The 19152-nt window shown below is 43.6% G+C and overlaps 1 protein-coding gene across 2 annotated transcripts in view; it reads right to left on the bottom strand.

Annotated features, from left to right (window-relative positions):
• Positions 1 to 16277, bottom strand: part of GLS (glutaminase) — a 104166-nt gene extending 87889 nt beyond the window's left edge. Inside the window, exons 1-2 of one of the 2 annotated variants that reach the window (XM_034785101.1) lie at positions 15921 to 16277; positions 494 to 590 (exon numbers count right to left, since the gene is read on the bottom strand). In XM_034785101.1, the coding sequence (XP_034640992.1) occupies positions 494 to 590; positions 15921 to 16225 (402 nt within the window). In that variant the 5' untranslated portion in view covers positions 16226 to 16277. The remainder of the gene's footprint in view (positions 1 to 493; positions 591 to 15920) is intronic. The other variant, XM_034785100.1, reaches the window with a different exon arrangement.
• Positions 16278 to 19152: the final 2875 nt, after the last annotated feature.

Raw genomic sequence — 19152 nt, 5'->3', positions numbered from 1 at the left:
GACTGTTTCTGATCACATTTACTTTAACACTTTCAAACTAGTAGAGCTCATCTTTTCACACCTCATTTTTATTCATAGACTGAAAGAGGAAAACAAGCTTTCCTATTTTTCAATTCCCAATCTGTTTCTCAACTCTGCATGAGCTAGTTGAATAGTTACATAAAATGGAAATGAACAGAAATGAAGAAAATATTCTCTGCACCTGAAGAAAAGGCTACCTGCTATCAAAAGAACTTCAACATACTCTGGCTTCAGGTGCTTAGCCAGTGACTTCTACCAGTTCAGTTCAGACTTTCTTTAGAAAGTCAATATACTTGTACTGCTTGATTTGTTGTTGTTGTTATTTATATGATCTTACTACAGTAAGTTTTGGCCTTAACACAAGCTGTCAATTACAAATGGATTTAAGTTTATTTTTTAAAAGGAAAATGAATTCAAACTTAAAAAATCTGGGGGTTTTGTATGTCAGATTTTTATCCACTCTGAAACTTACAGTAATGAACTTATGAACTGGAATTTTTTCTTGCCCTTCTGCAATAGTATAGAACAGCAAATCTTCCAAGCTAGGCAAGAGACCTTGCTTCATCTTACTAGGAATAAAAAGAAAGTCACAGAAGAGTTAGTGCACATGCATTATTTACAATTTATCCACCCTAAAAAAAGCAATGTAGACCAATTTTGCTCCTAGAGAACTTGGGAACATTTGCAGGACAGTTATTTCAAAATTTAATTCAGCTTTCACCAAAAAATTGATAGTTAAAAAAGCAGCATGTATGTTCATTTTTTTTTTTTTAACTGTAGTTAAGATGTTCAAGAGTTTGCATTAGTGGTATTACCATCAGTTTTGTATATGGCAATAAACTCAGAAATGAAAGAAGAGATACAAATATTTATTTTAATATCACTTTGTGAAACTGCTACATCACATCTTACTGCTCATGAGGTTCTGTAGGATGAGAATGCATACAGACAAAAATGTTGCATCACTTGACAAGATCAAGTTAAAGCCCAATATATCAGGGGAACAAAAGGGAGAAAGAGGCACAAATTTTGTTTTGTTCACAAGGCTTAATTCCACACTTCCACAGGCTTCTCACTGACTTCAGGGGAAGTTACACATGTCTAGAGATCATAAAGACCTACCTAACTGTAAATAAGATATTGGTTTTCACGAGAACAAATATGTGCATTACATTTTCATAGCTTACATTCTTTTCTTCACATCACACTTTCCCTGAACACAAGATTAATCTTAATTTTAAAATATTTAAACTGCATGAGATATGAAAACAACAAAAAGTAACTGCTAGAAAGTTCTTACAACCTCAGAAATTAGCATACTGGATAGGACCAGTGATCTATCTAACCCACTCTCTCCAACAGTGGCCAGTGCCAGAAGTTTCAGAGGAAGATGCAAAAATCCCGTGGTAGGATAACTACTCTTTGGAGGATTCTGCGAGACTGCGTGCCCACAGATAACACCCCCCCACCACCCACTCCCCACAGAGAAACCAGCAGAGAAGCCATACACCGGGGGGACGACGACCATGGGTGCAGTTTACTGGGGGACTGCCCCCCTCCAAACAGAGGTGAGGCATGGGGGGCACACGGGGTTACATGCCACTGCCCCCCCATTCTGCAAGCGCAGAGCTGCCCAGCTGATGGAGGCAGTCTCAGCTCAGCTGACTCTGCAGCTGAATGCTGCCTCCTGGGTTCTAGCGCCACTTGTGTTCCCCTTCTGTGTGCTGGGAGCCTTCCTGCTTTCTATTCTGTGCAACACTTAGTCCCCGCAGTACGGCTGGGTAAGGGGGGGGGGGGGGGAGCAAGGGGGGGTAAGGGGAAGAGGCAGTGGGGAGGAAGGGGGGGTGAAATAGGGCAGGGCGAGGAGAATGTGGGAGTGAGGGAGGGGGATGGAGAAGAAAAGGGGAGAGGAGAATCGCAGGGGGAAGCAAGAGCCCAGCATGCAGTCTCCCCTGAGCAGCAGCTGTGGCTCCCCTGTTAAGGAGAGCCATTGAACCCTGACAAGCCCTACCTCCCTACACTTGGGCCCCTCTGACAAACCCCCCACACCCACCAGATCCCCATCCCACTGATCCCCAACCAGCTGCACCTGGACCCCGCACTTCATCAAGCCTCACTCCCCTAGCCTCCAGACCCTCACACTGTGCCCCATCTCCCCACACCCAGCCTCCTTCCTCCCCCACCCCCAGAGCCGCAACCACCTTCACCTGGATCCCCTGCAGAGTCCCACTGCCCCTGCACCCAGAACCCCCACAATGAGCCTCTGTGCATCCAGATCTCCCACTGAGCCGCCCACATGCAGATGACCCCACACAGAAACTTCTCACTCCACATCTGGGTCTCCCACACTAAGCCCCTCCACACTTGGATCCTGCTGGGCTGAGCCTGCCCACCCACACCTGGTGCACCTGGCACAGAGCCCTGGGGTGTTTCTGGGGCAGGCCCAGCCCTTGCACTGTGTCAGGATCAGATGCAGCCTCACTGCCAAGTCCCGATATCAGGGGAGGTGGGAGCTTCAGGGTGATCTCCCACCTCAATGCAGCCAGTGGCCTGTGCTTCCCACTGCCATGCTGTAGCCATATTTATTTATGGACAAATAACATTTGCAGAATTTTAAAATATTATGCACATAAATTTTAGGCGCTGAATTCCTTCAGGAGTCAATAATTATGAAGTAACCGGTCTCTATGGAAGTTTATTCCCTGCCCCATCAGCTAGTGGTTGGCTCACGTCTGTAAGCACAAGTTTATATACACTTTTTTTTTTTTAATTCTACCTCCTAGGTATGATGTCCTAATATAGCTATGGATGCTTTCACTATTCATATATAAATTTAAGCAGTTTTTCAATCCTAATCAGGTCTTCCCATCAATCACATGTTGTGAAAAGTTAGTTAGAGAGGATTTTTTTTTTTTTTTTTAAAGCACAATGCTTTATCAGTTTTAAGTCTGTGGCTTTTAAATTTTATTCAATGTCCTCTTATTCTTATGAGAGGGTGTAAATAGAAGAGCCAGATTTACCTTCTCTAAATAATTCACTTTGCACATCTCTTATCCTGTCTCCTTGCCTTTCTAAACTGGTATTTCTCTCTGATGTTTCACCCTCAATGCAATGCTGCAGGATCAGTTCTGAAACAGAAGGAGGTAGCACAATAAAATTTGTTTCCCTCCCAGCTCCTCCCCAAATTACCATATATACTTGATCATAAGCCGGTTCATTTATAAGCCGAACCCCCCCCAAGATGGATAAGTAAAAATGGAAAATTTTTACAACCCATTCATAAGCTGACCCTATAATTCAGGGGTCGGCAAATGTTGGCTCCCAGGCCATCAGGATAAGCTGCTGGCGGGCTGAGATGGTTTGTTTACCTCGAGCATCCGCAGGCATGGAGTAAACCTAAGTAAACAAAGTGTCCCAGCGTGCCAGCTGCTTACCCTGACGGGCCGGGACAGCAACTGATGGGGAAATTTGGGGGGGGGGGGGGGGAAGAGAAGCTGGAAATCAGGGGAGTAACCCCTGTGACCACCCCCCACATGATCCCAGCCCGAGCCCGGGACCCCCACACTCTCCCCACCCCAGCCCTTCCCACGTTATCTGGGGAGGATGCCTTTGGCCCGGCTGGCGCTGCTCTGTCAGGCTGGGCAGTGCGGCCACGGTCTGCTCTGGTGGGTCAGACCGGGCGGCGCAGCCGCAGCATGTTTCAGCGGGCTGGGCCAGGCAGCACGGCTGCAGTGTACTCCGGCGGCCCGGGCAGCACGGCCACAGCCTGCTCTGGGGGGCGGGGTTGAGCAGCATGGCCTGCGGCCCCCGAGCTGCAGCTGCTTCAGAGGCTGCGGGGAGAGCAGTGTGGCCAGAAGAGGAGAGACTCTGGCCCTGCTTCTTCCCTTTTGGCTGTGTTGCTTCCCCTTGCTCCCTCTGTTGGGGGGATGGACCATGTCCCATCTCTCCGTCTCTATACCCGTTTATAAGCCGACCCCCTTCTCTGGTGCTTCCCTTTCTTACTAAAAAATTTCGGCTTCTGAACGAGTATATATGGAATATGATGGTTAAATACCAGAATAGATAGTCTTTTCTTGAAGCTTCGCAATGTCACCTCCAATGGCATGCCAGGAATTTCAGGTTTAGATTCATAGACTCTAGAACTGGATGGGACCTGGAGAGGTCATTGAGTCCAGTCCCCTGCCCTCATGGCAGGACCAAATACTGTCTAGAACATCCCTGATAGACATTTATCTAACCTACCCTTAAATATCTCCAGAGATGGAGATTCCACAACCTCCCTAGGCAGTTTATTCCAATGTTTAACCACCCTGACAGTTAGGAACTTTTTCCTAATGTCCAACCTAGACTTCCCTTGCTGCAGTTTAAGCCCATTGCTTCTTGTTCTATCCTTAGAGGCTAAGATGAACAAGTTTTCCCCCACCTCATGACACCCTTTTAGATACCTGAAAACTGCTATCATGTCCCCTCTTAGTCTTCTCTTTTCCAAACTAAACAAACCCAATTCTTTCAGCCTTCCTTCAGAGGTCATGTTCTCTAGACCTTTAATCATTATTGTTGCTCTTCTCTGGACCCTCTCCAATTTCTCAACGTTTTTCTTGAAATGCGGTGCCCAGAACTGGACACAATACTCCAGCTGAGGCCTAACCACCACAGAGTAGAGCAGAAGAAGGACTTCTCGTGACTTGCTCACAACACACCTGTTAATGCATCCCAGAATCACGTTTGCTTTTTTTGCAACAGCATCACACTGTTGACTCATATTTAGCTTGTGGTCCACTATAACCCCTAGATCCCTTTCTGCCATACTCCTTCCTAGACAGCCTCTTCCCATTCTGTATGTGTGAAACTGATTGTTCCTTCCTAAGTGGAGCACTTTGCATTTGTCTTTATTAAACTTCATCCTGTTTACCTCAGACCATTTCTCCAATTTGTCCAGATCATTTTGAATTTTGACCCTATCCTCCAAAGCGGTTGCAATCCCTCCCAGTTTGGTATCATCTGCAAACTTAATAAGTGTACTTTCTATGCCAATATCTAAGTCGTTGATGAAGATATTGAACAGAGCTGATCCCAAAACAGATCCCTCCGAAACCCCACTCATCATACCTTTCCAGCAGGATTGGGAACCTTTAATAACTACTCTCTGAGTACGGTTATCCAGCCAGTTATGCACCCACCTTATAGTAGCCCCATCTAAGTTGAGCTTTTTATACTCTGCTCTCTGGACTGGCAGGGTAATAGATTGCTGATGTTCTATCCGATGGACCTACATCTCAGAACTATTAGGAACAAAGTTACAATGGACTTCAGATCATTTTCCTTTTTCCCCAAATAGGTTGTCTTGTATGTGCTTCAGTTTTCTTTTAGAGTTAGTGTCAACTTAAAATCAATGCTCTTTGGTATTTGACAGATTTAGTACAAGATAACAGAGCATTACTACTGAGATTCTCTAAATAAAGGTAACTGCCATCTACAGAAAGGGATGGTAAGCAGTCTTATTGTTTTAAACTTACCCATTAAAAATAAAAAGTGCATAAACTTGTAATTTGAAAACAATCTTCAAATTAGTTACTATATGGTCATCTGTGCAAGTCATTCTTTCCTGGAAATGAAAGCCTTCAGACGAAACAAAATGTATAAAAAAACCAGCAAAATTTTTTGTCTGGCTATGAAAGCTCTCTTTCACAAGATTACCAAGAATTCTCCAAGTTATATTTAAAGATTACGTGCAGGACCCCGCCCTAAGACTGCAATAATAATTGTTACTGGTAGTCACGTAAACCACGTAGACCAGTAAAATTCTGCAGATCCAAACTTAAAGAAATTCAATATTAGCTGAAACTATTTCAATGGTAGTTCAGCTTACTCATTAAAAATTAATAGTGAATCAATAACCTAAATATATTTAATCCTATCCTTAATATTAATGATGGGCCGCATATTAAATTCTCTTTCCTCTACCCAAACCAGTGGTAAAAATCAGACTTCCTATTAAATAAATCAGAGAAAAACACTGTACTTACTCATGCACTAAGAATAGACGAGGACTTGTAAACGAATAGAACATTTACTGTTTCTTTTCGCTTCAGAAAATTAAGATTATTTTTAAATGATGCAATGCTGGCTAGTGTACAGACAGGCTGGCAACTCAACGAAGACAAATACGTGCAACTACACCAGGAAAGTTAGAGAACTTTCTTCCATGCCACATTTTGCATCTTTATAAATCACATACACTTAGCTTCTGAAAAGACTATTTTTGGACTTCAAAATGTTATACACTGTTAACACTGTAATTCTATATTTCAATAACCCAGAAGTACGCAATTTTTATTTCATATATTTTAGGAGTTACAATACTATACACATTCCAAAGTCTAGTGTTATCGACTTTTGACCTTCAGAGATTCAGGAAATTTCCCAACAAACTTTCTGAATTATATACAATTATATACAATGTTTCCATTAACACAAAAAAAAATTGATTTCTGGAAATCTGAAATTCTGATTTGAATGTTTGCTGTCACTTGGGCAATGCATATACTTACAAATATTTTATAGTGTTAAAAAAGGCTGAAATTTATTAATCTGCTCTAAAACAAGCTTTATAATTATGCCCCAGGAAACTGCACCTGTCCTATTTATATCAATGCAGATATATGTCCTTAAACGTTAAAATATTTGACAATAAGTTTCTTACCCCTACCCTTCATAACCTTTACACTTATATTTTCTTAAATCAGTGTATGCATTTCACAAGTGAAGATTTTTTTTAAAAAAATTCCCATCATATCTTTCACATCAGTTGCTGTTAAATCAAGCTGACTGACCCAATATTTAACAATAAATTTGCACCAGCTGCCAAAGCAAATGAGGCTACTATTCAATATTTACAGAAAATGCTTTGTCAAATGGACTACCTTTCAATAAAGTTTATCAGTTAAAACTGCAGAATAAGCTTTTGCCCTTTTTATCAGTTCAGTATTGTTTGTACATAACATTTGCTTAACCTAAAAGCAATATTTTAGCACGGTAACACACTTAGCAAGAAAGTGTTATTCAGCATATGTTGCATAGAGCTAAGATACTGAAGTGGAGGGGATGTGCTATTGCCACAATTAGCTTAAAAGGGAAATTCCAATTTATTCGCTGCTTTATACCCTATTCTGAACAACAAGGAAAAGAGTAGGAGTAAATTCATTTTAGGCAAGAAAGATTAGAACAGTATTTGTGAAATCTACTTTAGTCTATAGGCTGGAATAATGGAGGTTGTGCCACTTTGCCACTTAACATAAAAGGTTCTAGGACATACAAACCATGTGACCAAGGATCCAGCCACCTCAACCTTGCCCGTATTCCCTTCTACCCCAGCACAGAACCAACCTACAGAACTGCAGGGATGTTCACAAGAGTCAATTTCACACAAAATTAATAGATTGTTTGTTTAAATAGAAAACTAGGGTGTCAAATGTGGTGTTGATTTTTGTCCTAGAGGGTATGTCTACACTGCAATTAGACAACCATGGTTGGCCTGTGCCCGCTGACTTGGGCTAAGGGGCTTGGGCTAAGGGGCTATTTAACTATGATGTAGAAGTTTGGGCTACAACCTGAGCTCTGGGACCCTCTAACCGCTCAGGGTCCTAGAGCCCAGACTCCAGCCCAAGCCTGAACATCTAAACAGCGCCATGGTCCAATCTGAAGTCAGCTGCCACAGGCCAACCATAGGTTTTTAATTGCAGTATAGACATACCCATAGACACCTACCCACTAGGAAATTGACTGAGACTATCAATTCATTTGCAATTGGGTGCTCAGCCACCATAATATGGTGTTAACTTTCTTGTCACTACCACTACCTACCAGACAAACGATTAGAGCCATGAAGAAATTTCCTTATGAAAAACTGGTACTGTTTACTTTAGAGAGGAAGTGGAGAAGAAGGGGCATGATAACTGTTTATAAAACAATGAATAATATAAAGAAATTGGTATGAATTGATCACTTCTATTCACCTTTGCATAATCCAAGAATAAGGAGCTCTCAGCCATTGAAAGGTGGCAAATTTTAAATTGATAAAAACATCTCTTCCACTCAAAGTATAATTGGCCTGTGAAACTTGTAGCCTCATGATATTATAAATGCTAAGAGGACTAAATATGTGTAGGTTTCAGGGTTTCAGGTAAATATGTATATACATCCAGAGAGATGCAGTAGTAAAGATATAATAAAAAAAAACACACCCCAAAACCAAGTGTTCTGGAAGGGTTCAAAAGTTGCTATTTGAGGGCATGAGCCAGTTTCTGACGGGGGTTATGGAAAAAGGCTTCTCTATACACCTAGGTGCATAACTGGGTTTCTTGAACCTTCAGTGTTGACCACTATCAGATACTGGGATCAAATGAACCACTGGTCTGTTCCTGTATGGCACTTTCTATGTAACCTGGGCTGGATTTGAAAATCAATCAACTAGGTAAGGATACACTATATTATCAGAGTCTAATCTCATACTTTAAAACAATCCACATCACTTGTAAACCAGCCTTGAAAATTATAAAAGCACCATTAATAGAGAGCCTAAGTAACTATTTTATTGTATTTCAAAATCATAAACCAGTGTCCTGGGACAGGGCCATTGTGATCTACCTACGACTTTAAGTCAGCTCTGCTCACAGTGTTTTGGTATTTTTAAAATAAAAAAACCTAGATAAATTACGCATAAAGTAGTTGTGGCACTGAGCCAGCGAGGGTTGGGCAACCAACAGGCTAAGTAACCCAAAATCAACTTTTAAGGACATATTAAAGAAGTATTGAAATGGTAAATGGGGCCATTCCTTGTAGATCGTTCTCAAAGCCTTGTTAAACAGATGAGAGATCTGTATTGTTAGAGAATTAGAGGTAGATACTAAGGGCTGGTCTACACTAGGGGGGCGGATCGATCTAAGATACCAACTTCAGCTACATGAATAACGTAGCTGAAGTCGAAGCATCTTAGATCAACTTACCTGGGGTCCACACGGCGCGGGATCGACAGCCGCGGCTCCCCCGTCGACTCTGCTACCGCCGCTCGCTCTGGTGGAGTTCCGGAGTCAACGGGGAGCGCGTTCAGGGATCGATATATCGCGTCTTAACGAGACGCGATATATTGATCCTGGATAAATCGATTGCGAAGACGTAACCTAATTGTACTTGTCTGTGTTTACCTATATCCCTTAGAAATTTAACAATGTGATCTAATTATCTTGTAGATGCTAAACTTCTGTTCCTATAGTTCATCACTATATTATATTGAGTCAGAGATCAAAAGGGGATATTAACATTTAGATTAAACTTGTGGTGTAATAATATCGTCTTTAATTCTGTTTGAAGTTTGTAGTAAACTAACTATGAATCATTTGAAAGTTAATTGCCCTGTGCTAATCAATGCAACTAGCTACCAGTGTATGCCTAGGAAATAGAGATTTACTTCAAAGCAACAATGTATGTCCTGCTATGACAAGAGGCTTCTCAGCCTGCTTGGGAACTGTAAAGAAGGTCTCAGGCCTAATCTTTTTTTTTTTTAAATCGCAGATCTGCTTAAACGTTGTCAGGGGAAGTTCAAGTCACAAGACAGATCTCCAGGTGTGCCTTGGACTACCCCCCCAAATTCTCATGGAAGAATTTGAACAAACTCTACACACGGACTGTCTATTGGACTATAACCCATTGGGCTGATTCTGGAAAGAGTTTTACAAATCAGCAGCATGTCATCTCTGCTATGAAACTGACCCAAGAATTTTATTCTTATCTGTATGCATAATGATCTTTTCACTATAGTAATTCTATCTTAGATTAATTAACAAGAATTGGCTATAAGTGTGTATTTGGGTAAGATCTGAAATATTAATTAACCTGGTGGGTAATTCTTGGGGCTAGTAGACTATCATATATGGTGAATAAGATTTTAAGTAATCCTCATTATATTAGACTTGGCTGCCTGGGTGGGAGCCAAAGGCTGGATTGCTTAAGAGGAACTGTATTTTAGTTTCTTGGGAACTAGTAAGGTATTACAGAAGCTGTTTCATTACTGGCTTAGTAAAATCTAATTATAGAACAAACCACCAGTTTTGTAGATCTGCCCTATTCTTTGCATTTTGCCCTGATTGAGCATTCTCAGTGTGGCCACTCTAGCGACCATAGTTACGTTACAATGGTCTCATGTCAATATAAGATTTTCTTTCCACTGTTCTACAATACAAGAGGTAGGAAGAATCATGTGCTATTATGCTGAAAATAGAATTCAAGAAAACAGTATGTCATCACAATCAGGCTAGACACAGCCAAGTACAGAAGTTTGGGAAATACTATTTTTGGGGCATGCTGTAGTCTGAATGACTTAAACAGCCACTATAATTTCCGCAGATTCTTGTACCCTAAAAATATGACATTTTAAAAAATTATTTTACAGCTGCTTCATATGTAGTCCAGTTGTCTCAAATCTACACTTCTCCCACAAACATTTTTTCTAATTATATAAATAAGAATTTACACAAAATCCTAAAAAAGTATCACCAAGTCTATCACAGGAAAAAAATTACAAATTAACAAGCAAAGAAACTATGTATATTTCTAACATGACAACTTCTCTATTTCCAAAAGAAGTTCCCCCTATTTCTGGGGTACAAAGATACTTTATTGAAAATTAAACATGATATACAAAAAAATACATTTCAAAGTCATTAAGATCACAAAGTCAACTACTCTAAAGTTACAAAATACCAAATTTACAGTTGTTCAACCTTAATTTTGCCCCCTTGTGCATCCATCCTGTGAAGTGAATGAGACAAGGGTTTTGTGGAAAACAAATAATGTGATTGAGTAATCAGACTACCAAAACATATATGCATAAAAGGGAAGAATTAAAGTTGAACAGGCACCCATAAATCTGGCATTTTCTAACTTTCAAGCAGGGCTTTGGAGCGGAGCCTGGAGCTGGAGGGCAGAGCAGCTCCGGAGCAGTGGAGCTGCAGGTTTTTGCCTGGAGCTGGAGCAGAGCCGGAGCACAGCTCCAAAGCCCTGCTGAGTGCTTAGCCTAAGTAACCTTTCTTTTAATGAATTTTTTTTTAATATGGGTAATTTTTAATATGGGTAATTTTTTTTTAATATGGGGTAATTTCACAGGCCAGCTTCACATATACTCATTCTAAACCTTCAGCACCGCACAACAAACTTTTCCCACTTGAGCTACAGAACTAACTACCTGACAAGAGCAGAAGGCTATTATTCCAGAGGGGGAATGCACAGTAGATCCATGGATGGATGTGGAGAACCGCAGTTCTCTCTCCTCCAAGACTTGGGGGAGCTCTGGGATGTGGGATCCATATGATGCCCCTGAAGGTGAGGAGGAGAGATGGAGGGAAAGGTCCATGGCAGCTCCACCTATCCAACAAGGGACTGGGAAGGAAGTAGCCGTGTCTCATACACTAGTAGTAATGGTCAGGGACTGAATCCAAATGATAGAAACAAAACGGGTAGGGTTCCACCATACCTTACGAATCCAAGGAAGGACAAGCAAAGGGAAAAAACTGTGGACCAGACCATGAATTTGAGATAGGAGCTTTGGTGATTTTTTTCCCCCAACAGGAAGGGAGAGAAGTACCATGAACAAACTGTTGTTAAGCATGGAGAACTCACTGACAAACATTCAATACCCCCAATGGATTTATATTTCCAAGGCTTACATTTAAAAAAAAAAAAAAAAAGTTTTGATTAAACACTGATGCATACTGAAATTTACAAACTTTAATTAATCTTGTGAGTCCTACCAAACTTTGAAAACTGCTAACTCTAAAATTAATCAACTAGGATTGTTTCTCTAGTTAACCGCAAATAAAAAAAAATTCTCCCCCGAACAAAACATACATGACAGATTTCTGGTGGAACACCAGGTGTATATGCACATGTGGGGACAGGTGGTCAAAACAGAGACCATAGAAGTTATATCCTCAATTACAGCACAATATCCCAGGCTTGAAACAGCACTAACACTGACAGATTACAGAGTAGCAGCCGTGTTAGTCTGTATCCGCAAAAAGAAGAACAGGAGTACTTGTGGCACCTTAGAGACTAACAAATACAGTGACACAGCTGCTGCTCATAGCTTTGTGCAAATTTTGAGCAGCTGAGTGACAATGAATGCTAGAGATTTCCACTCCTGCCCAAAGGAACATAAAGCATCAATGAAATACATGAGCCTTGTCAATTTCATGCTGCTGCATTTCAAAACCATGAGCAGCAGTAAAGGCAGACCCAGAGCCATTCAGTAAAACAAAGTTCTGTACTGTATCAGACAGACAAGTGGTCCATCTAGTTCAGTATCCTGCATCCTACAGTGGCTAGGTACTATTTGTTTTTAACTAGCTACTGAAACAACTCTGGATTTTCTTGTTATCCATGTAGGCACCTAATCCCTTTCTGAACCCCACTAAGCTAGTCACCTGTTAGTGTGCAGTAGTGAGCACCACAAGCTGTGTTGTATGAAAAAGTGCATCTCTGTTTTTGATTTGCCATCTTTAGTTTCATTAAATGTCCCCTTTATCTTATTTTATGAGGAAAGAAAAAGAAAAGTTCACTATCTTTTCAGTAACAGGCAGATAACCTAAAAAACACAGGCTGGTGGGATCCACAGAGTAGCAGCACCTTGACCCACACCCTCACAACAACCAAAGCAGCACGTGAGAGAGGCAGAGCAGTAGACAACTGCTTGCATTACACACACACACACACACACACACCACTTTTCTATATTGCACTGTACACAGGGCCACATTCTATATATACAGTACCTAAAACCTTAAATATGTTGGGACTCAACAAATTTTTATGGAACAGTGAAACCAATATGTTTTTTAATTTCTCATTCTTTGCTTATTTACGTATATAGAAATATTTGAAGCCAAGTCTGGTATGCTTGGTATGCTTGTGGAATAGATCAATCTTTTGAAATCATGCATTAAGGAATTCCCAACTGGAAGCATCCAGCACTGAGCAGTTTGACTGAAAAGTTGTGAGAATTCCAGCACTGCCTGCTCAACTGGAAAAAGTTTATTTGGAAACTAGTTATTTATTTATAAATTACTATATAATTGTCTTGAGTTTTGGCCATTGTAAGGCTGTGCCTACACTGCCACTTTCAGCACTAAAACTTTTGTCATTCAGGGGTGTGAAAAAACACACCCCTGAGACAGAGAAGTTTAGCGCTGAAAAGCGCCAGTATAGACGGTGCTTTATTGCTGGGAGCCGCACTCCCGGCGATAAAGCTACCACCGCTTGCTAGGGGTGGGATTTTTTTTTTTTATTTTTTTTTTTTTTGTAATCGCCAGGAGAGCTCTCCCCCAGCAATAAAGCATGTCTATACTGCCCACGTCACAGCGCAGCCACAGCCACACTGTAACATGGGTAGTGTAGATATACCCTAAGCAACTACTCTGTGCATTAAGCACTAAAGCCTGAAGTATCTACTGACATCCATGCTTCAAAGAAAACAATGAGAATGATTTTTAAAATGTGGCTTGTGATTTTTTTTGGCCCTGCGTGTGATCAATCAGTATTTTTTTAAGTGATATCCAAGTGATTAGACATTTTATTATTTACAATTTGCACTAGTAAATAGGAGTGCATTGATACAGGAGAAGTCTGTAAAATAATATAACTACTTTGGAATTAATCTACAGACAAGAATGGATAAGAATTCAAATTAGGGCGTTAGGATGGTGTCCTTTCTACATGAGTTTCTCTCACTAAAATATGAAACATTATCTTGAAATTAAAGGTCAATAATTCTATGAACTGCACTTAGAACCATCATGGAAATTAATGTTACATTATTAATTTATATTTACAATCATTCGTGAAACTATATCCAAATAGCAAACTTTGCCTATGCACAAAATATACTATGCATACACATTATGTGCATATAAATTATAGGAGTTTAATATAGCACAAGTTTCATACGCCCAGTACTGGGGGATGACCTGCCCGCACACAAGCCAAAGCCTGGGGAGAAAGAGCGAAGCAACACATAGAAAACTCTGAAAGGCAAACGGGGAAAGCAGGAAGAAAGCTTATTTTCTCTTCCAGGAGGTTGAAGGGGGTAGAGCTTCACATTTACATGACCAGTACTAGCTAAAGGTTAATATGAAAGAGCCCTTCAGATAGACATTTTAGCATCTTTTCCTTTCCCAGCAGTCAGAGCAGAAGTGCCCAACTTAGTTTTTAAATGAATGTGTTGTTCTCTAGACCAGTGGTCTCCAAACTTTTTTGATCGCGCACCCCATCAGTAAAAAAATTTTGAGCACGCACCCCCTGCTCCCGGCCGAACTGTCGGGCGGGGAGGGGGGAAATCAGTGCTGCTCCTCCTGCCGCGCACCCTGAAGGATCCTCTTGCGCGCACCCCATTTTGGAGACCACTGCTCTAGACCTTAATAATGGAATTCACGCTCCTTTGTGTTTTGCACCCTTTCCTAGCTAATAAGTTTAGCCCAGTGAGTGATAAATTTTAAGCCCTCTCAGATATTAAAATGAGCTTAATGAAATCAGCTTTTGACTGCTGTCCATTATCACTTCCCCACCCTCTTACAACCATGAGCCCAAGACATAAATTCAGATCAATCAACCTAGCTACTCCTCTAGCCACATGCCATGGGAATCAGTATAAACATCTACAATGCACATTCTACCTCTATTAATTATAGGCAGGGCAGGCTCCAAGCACCAGCTTAACAAGCAGGTGCTTGGGGCGGCCACAGGAGAGAGGCGGCACCTGCGGCAATTTGGGGGCTGCAGGTCCCTCACTCCCTCTAGGAGCAAAGGACCTGCTGCTGAACTGCCGCCACCAATCGCGGCTTTTTTTTCCCCCCTCCAAATGCTGCCCCCGATCGCGACTTTTTTTTTTTTTTTTTTTTTTTTTTTTTTTTTTGCTTGGGGCCACAGAAATGCTGGAGCCGGCCCTGATTATAGGTTGGAGATCAGAGAATCTAATGGATAAAAATCACCAGATGTAGCATTGTAATTGAGGACACCATTATAGGACTACCAATACTGTACTAGATAGTACGGAGGTTACCTTTAATAATTAGTACAAAAGGTATATAACTTTACCTCTAATACTTCTATTCACATAAAATACCATTCTAACAAAAAAAGCACTAGTACATTTCATCTTATCTGAACTGAAATTTACATATTTCCTGCTCAACAGCACCACAGTTATTTTTACAGAAAAATATCCAAGTCTCTTCAAGCAGTCAATATGTTCAAGACTATCTCTGGTCTCCGGTTTATAGCAGCAACTATTTCCCCAGGCTCTGTATCCTGACATTCCCCCGTTCCCAATTTGGATTACAGCAGATAATTTATAGGCCACAAAAAATGGCATGTTCATAATCTGCTGAATCCTGCTGAAATTTGCTGATGCAATGCACTGCACTTCAGTATAGAAAGATCCATTAAAAATATCTTATTTTAATATTAGAATTAAATAAATTTACATCAGACATTCGGAACAGAACCCTGTACCAGACCTATTTTGAGATTTTTGACTTGATATTGATGTACACTGCAATATTTCTTTCGGCGTGTCTGCAGCATTTATCTGCTTTCGCCCTTGAGGGAGAGAGAGAGAGATACGCACAGGAATCAATACACAAAGGAGATGGTAAAAGTATTTAAGTGAATTTCGTTTTATTCTCTGCCGGGCCCGCGAGGGGTGACCCCGCTCTGCTCCGCGCGCAGGGAGGGACCATCCACCGGCAGCATCTCCCCGCGTGGCGAGCGCCCCAGCACCCCGCCCCGCCCCGCCCGGGGCCGCCGGCCTCCGCCTCCCGCCGCCGCTTCCTGCCCCGGCCCCAGACACTCACTTGTCCCCCCCGCCTGCGGCTAGCTCCTGGCCGCCGTTGTAGTTGTTGTTGTTGCCGCTGTCGGCGGGCGGCGCCCGGGCGGACAGCGGCGGCCCCTTGCCGGGCTCCTGCAGGGCCCCCTCCGAGCGGGTGCAGACGCTGCGGGCGGGCGGCGGCGGCCCCGGCCGGGGGATGGGGAGCGAGCCGGCGCTCCAGACGGCCGCGGCGAAAGGGGCTGGCGGGCGCCTGAGCGCGGAGCCTCCGGCCCCAGCGGACTGGCTGAGCCGCAGCAGCTCCCTGAGCAGCGCAGAGCTCCAGAGCCGCATCCTGCCGCCCCGCTTCCCTCCGCCGAGTGCAGCGCCCAGCCACCGCCACGCCGGCTAGTCTGCTTGGGGCAGTCCGCTCCGCCTCGCCTCGCCCCGCCCCGCGCCCCGCCTGTTGGCTACCGCCCCTCGCTGTCAGGCGCTTTGCCAGCCTATTGGGCGCAGGAGACGCCCCTCACACTCCGCCCCGCCCCCGCAGTGCTCAGTCCCGGAGCTGTGGCGCACTCGCTGTCTGAGGCTGTTCCGCTGAAGTCAGCGGCAGAGCCCGGGGGCGGGGCGCGAGCAGGGACTGGCCCAGCCTGGGAATAGACAGCGGGGCGCGGCAGGCGCGTGCCTCGGAGCGTGGCGGGGACTCAGAGCCGGCCCGGCGCTGCTGGGCACGGGGAGGGGAGCGCCCCAGGGGCAGGGTGGGGACCAGCGGCGCTGTAGACAGAGGGGAGCAGCCCCGAGAAAGCGGGAGGGTCTCGGCCCCACGCCCGACCAGGTCGCCACGTAGGCGAGAGCTCTGCGGCCGTGCCGAGGCTCGCCCCTTGGTGAGCGCTACAGCACCATCCATCCCCCCGTCTGCGTGGGGCGGGCCTTGCGCCTCTTCTGGGCACCGCCTTCGCAAGCGGCGGAAGGTTAAAACTGATGGAGAGCTGAGCGCCTCTCTGCTGCAAAAATAGACATAACACCTCAGGGCGGGAGCTGCCCTGGAGAACTTCCTTGAAGGGCCAGAGCTGGCATGGAGGCGGCAGCACGAGGGGATCAGAGCAGCAGCAAGCTTTTTATAGCAAAAACCCTACCAGCTAAATCAGCCGCCTTTCCCCCCGCTCTGTAAAAGAGCTCAGCGTAGGAAAGTTTGTGACCCTAAGAGGAAATAAAGAGTTAATGGATTTATGATAACATTGATTGCAGCACTTTCTATTCCCGTTTCTTTTACGATGTGTTAGAAATGGAAACTACGCTTGAGCTTAGCCAAGGCCGAGCGAGAAGCTTCTCTACGCTAGAAGTAGCATGGAGTTATGTAATTGTCACATGGCAGTTACCACGGGTACAAATGACTTCCATGAAATAGCGACTGTACTGCCCCCTCATGGAGGGAGAAGACAAAATAGTTGGCAAATGGATTGACGTTTATTGCAGACTCACCCTAGTGCCAGAACAACATATTGAGTGCCTCCGGACTAATTTTCTGTCAACTGCCTAATGTAATTATTCAATTAGGTTTCAGTGCTTTTCAGTAAGCGTTTTTCTAGATAGTTACTATGATTAATTATACATAATGCAGGAATTTCTATGAAAATATTAAGATTGATTAAAATGAAAACAGTAGTACAGGAAGTGGTTAATAAGCTGATTATAGCAGCTATAGACTCAGTGGTAAAGTACTTTGCATCTCTAGAGGCATATGGTTGGTCTGTCATCCTAAAAATCTATTCTATTTGAAGCAAAACTTTTATTCTCCTGCATGCTAAATAAGCTCTGAATTCATTTATAATAGTAAATGGGTTATAATAGGAGTTATACTTTTTCTAAATGTGTGGACATAAAAATCCAGATTCAGAAGTGGTACAAGCAGATGTAATTACACAGAAGTCACAGGTGTTTATATAAACCCAAATGTCTAAATATACTAGACACTGCATGGTGGAAGTGTCAGTAAATAGCAATACAAAAATAGCATGTAGACCTGGGATGGGCAAAGTTTTTGGCCCGAGGGCCACATCTGGGTGAGGAAATTGCATGAATGTAGGACTGGGGCAGGGTGTTGGGGTGCAGGAAGGGTGTTGGGTGCAGGAGGGGGCTCAGGGCAGGGGGATCAGGGCAGGGGGTGGGGTGCAGGAGGGGTGTGGGATGTGGCAGGGGGTTGGGGTGCAGGAGAGGTTTGCGGTGTGGGCTCTGGGCCGGTGCCGCTTACCTGGAGCGGTTCCGGGGTGGCAGTGGCACGCAGCAGGGCTACGGCAGGCTCCCTGCCTGCCGTGGCCCCCAGCTGCTCCTGGAAGCAGATGGTACCACAGCCCTGCCGCCTCTGGGGAATGGGGGACAGAGGGCTCCGTGCGTTGCTCTCACCTGCGGGTACCTCCCCTGAAGCTCCCATTAGCCGCAGTTCCCCGTTCCCGACCAATGGGAGCTGCGGGAGGTGGTGCCTGCAGGCGAGGAAATTAATGGTGGGTCAGAAATTAGGTCTAATAATAATAGTAGGCAAAATAACCACGGGATGTACTATTCTACCTATCACCCCCTTTTGGGGGGCCTTAAAAGACTCTTTGGAAGGGAAACAAAGTACCAGAGGACATGTGAATTTAAAGAATCCAAGAAGCCCATCATGGCTGCAACACCACAATCCACCTTGACAGCAGTAGACCTTCAGTGTCCTGACCAGCCCCGAAACAGGGACAAGAACAGATGACATCATCACCTCCACTGGCTTCAGCTAAGTACTCCACAATACCTGAAATGTAAGAATTGCCTTCCTTTTGTCATCCCCTTCCTTATGTGTCCTTTCCCTTCCCCATCTTATTTTTTATCTTTCTCATTTTGCCTTTTGTTTAATAAGTGTCTGGCTTAGCTAGCTACAACTGCATGTTTTCTAAGGGTATGTCTACACTACAAAATTAGGTCAATTTTATAGAAGTCTGTCTTTAGAAATCTATTTTATACAGTCGATTGTGTAGGTCCCCACTAAGCGCATTAAGTCGTCAGAGTGCGTCCTCAATACCATGGCTAGCATTGACTCACAAAGCAGTGCACTCTGGGTAGCTATCCCACAGTCTCCGCTGCCCATTGGAATTCTGAGTTAAGCTCCCAGTGCCTGATGGGGCAAAAACATTGTTGCAGGTGGTTTTGGGTATATGTCGTCACTCTCCTCTCCCTCGCTTCCTCTGTGGAAGCAATGGCATACAATCGTTAGGTGCTTTTTTCCCTGGGTTACCCATGCAGACGTCATA

The sequence above is a fragment of the Trachemys scripta genome, chromosome 11 (genome assembly GCF_013100865.1).
Source record: "Trachemys scripta elegans isolate TJP31775 chromosome 11, CAS_Tse_1.0, whole genome shotgun sequence".
Classification (NCBI taxonomy): Eukaryota; Metazoa; Chordata; order Testudines; family Emydidae; genus Trachemys; species Trachemys scripta.
This window is presented reverse-complemented; position numbering and strand designations above follow the sequence as displayed.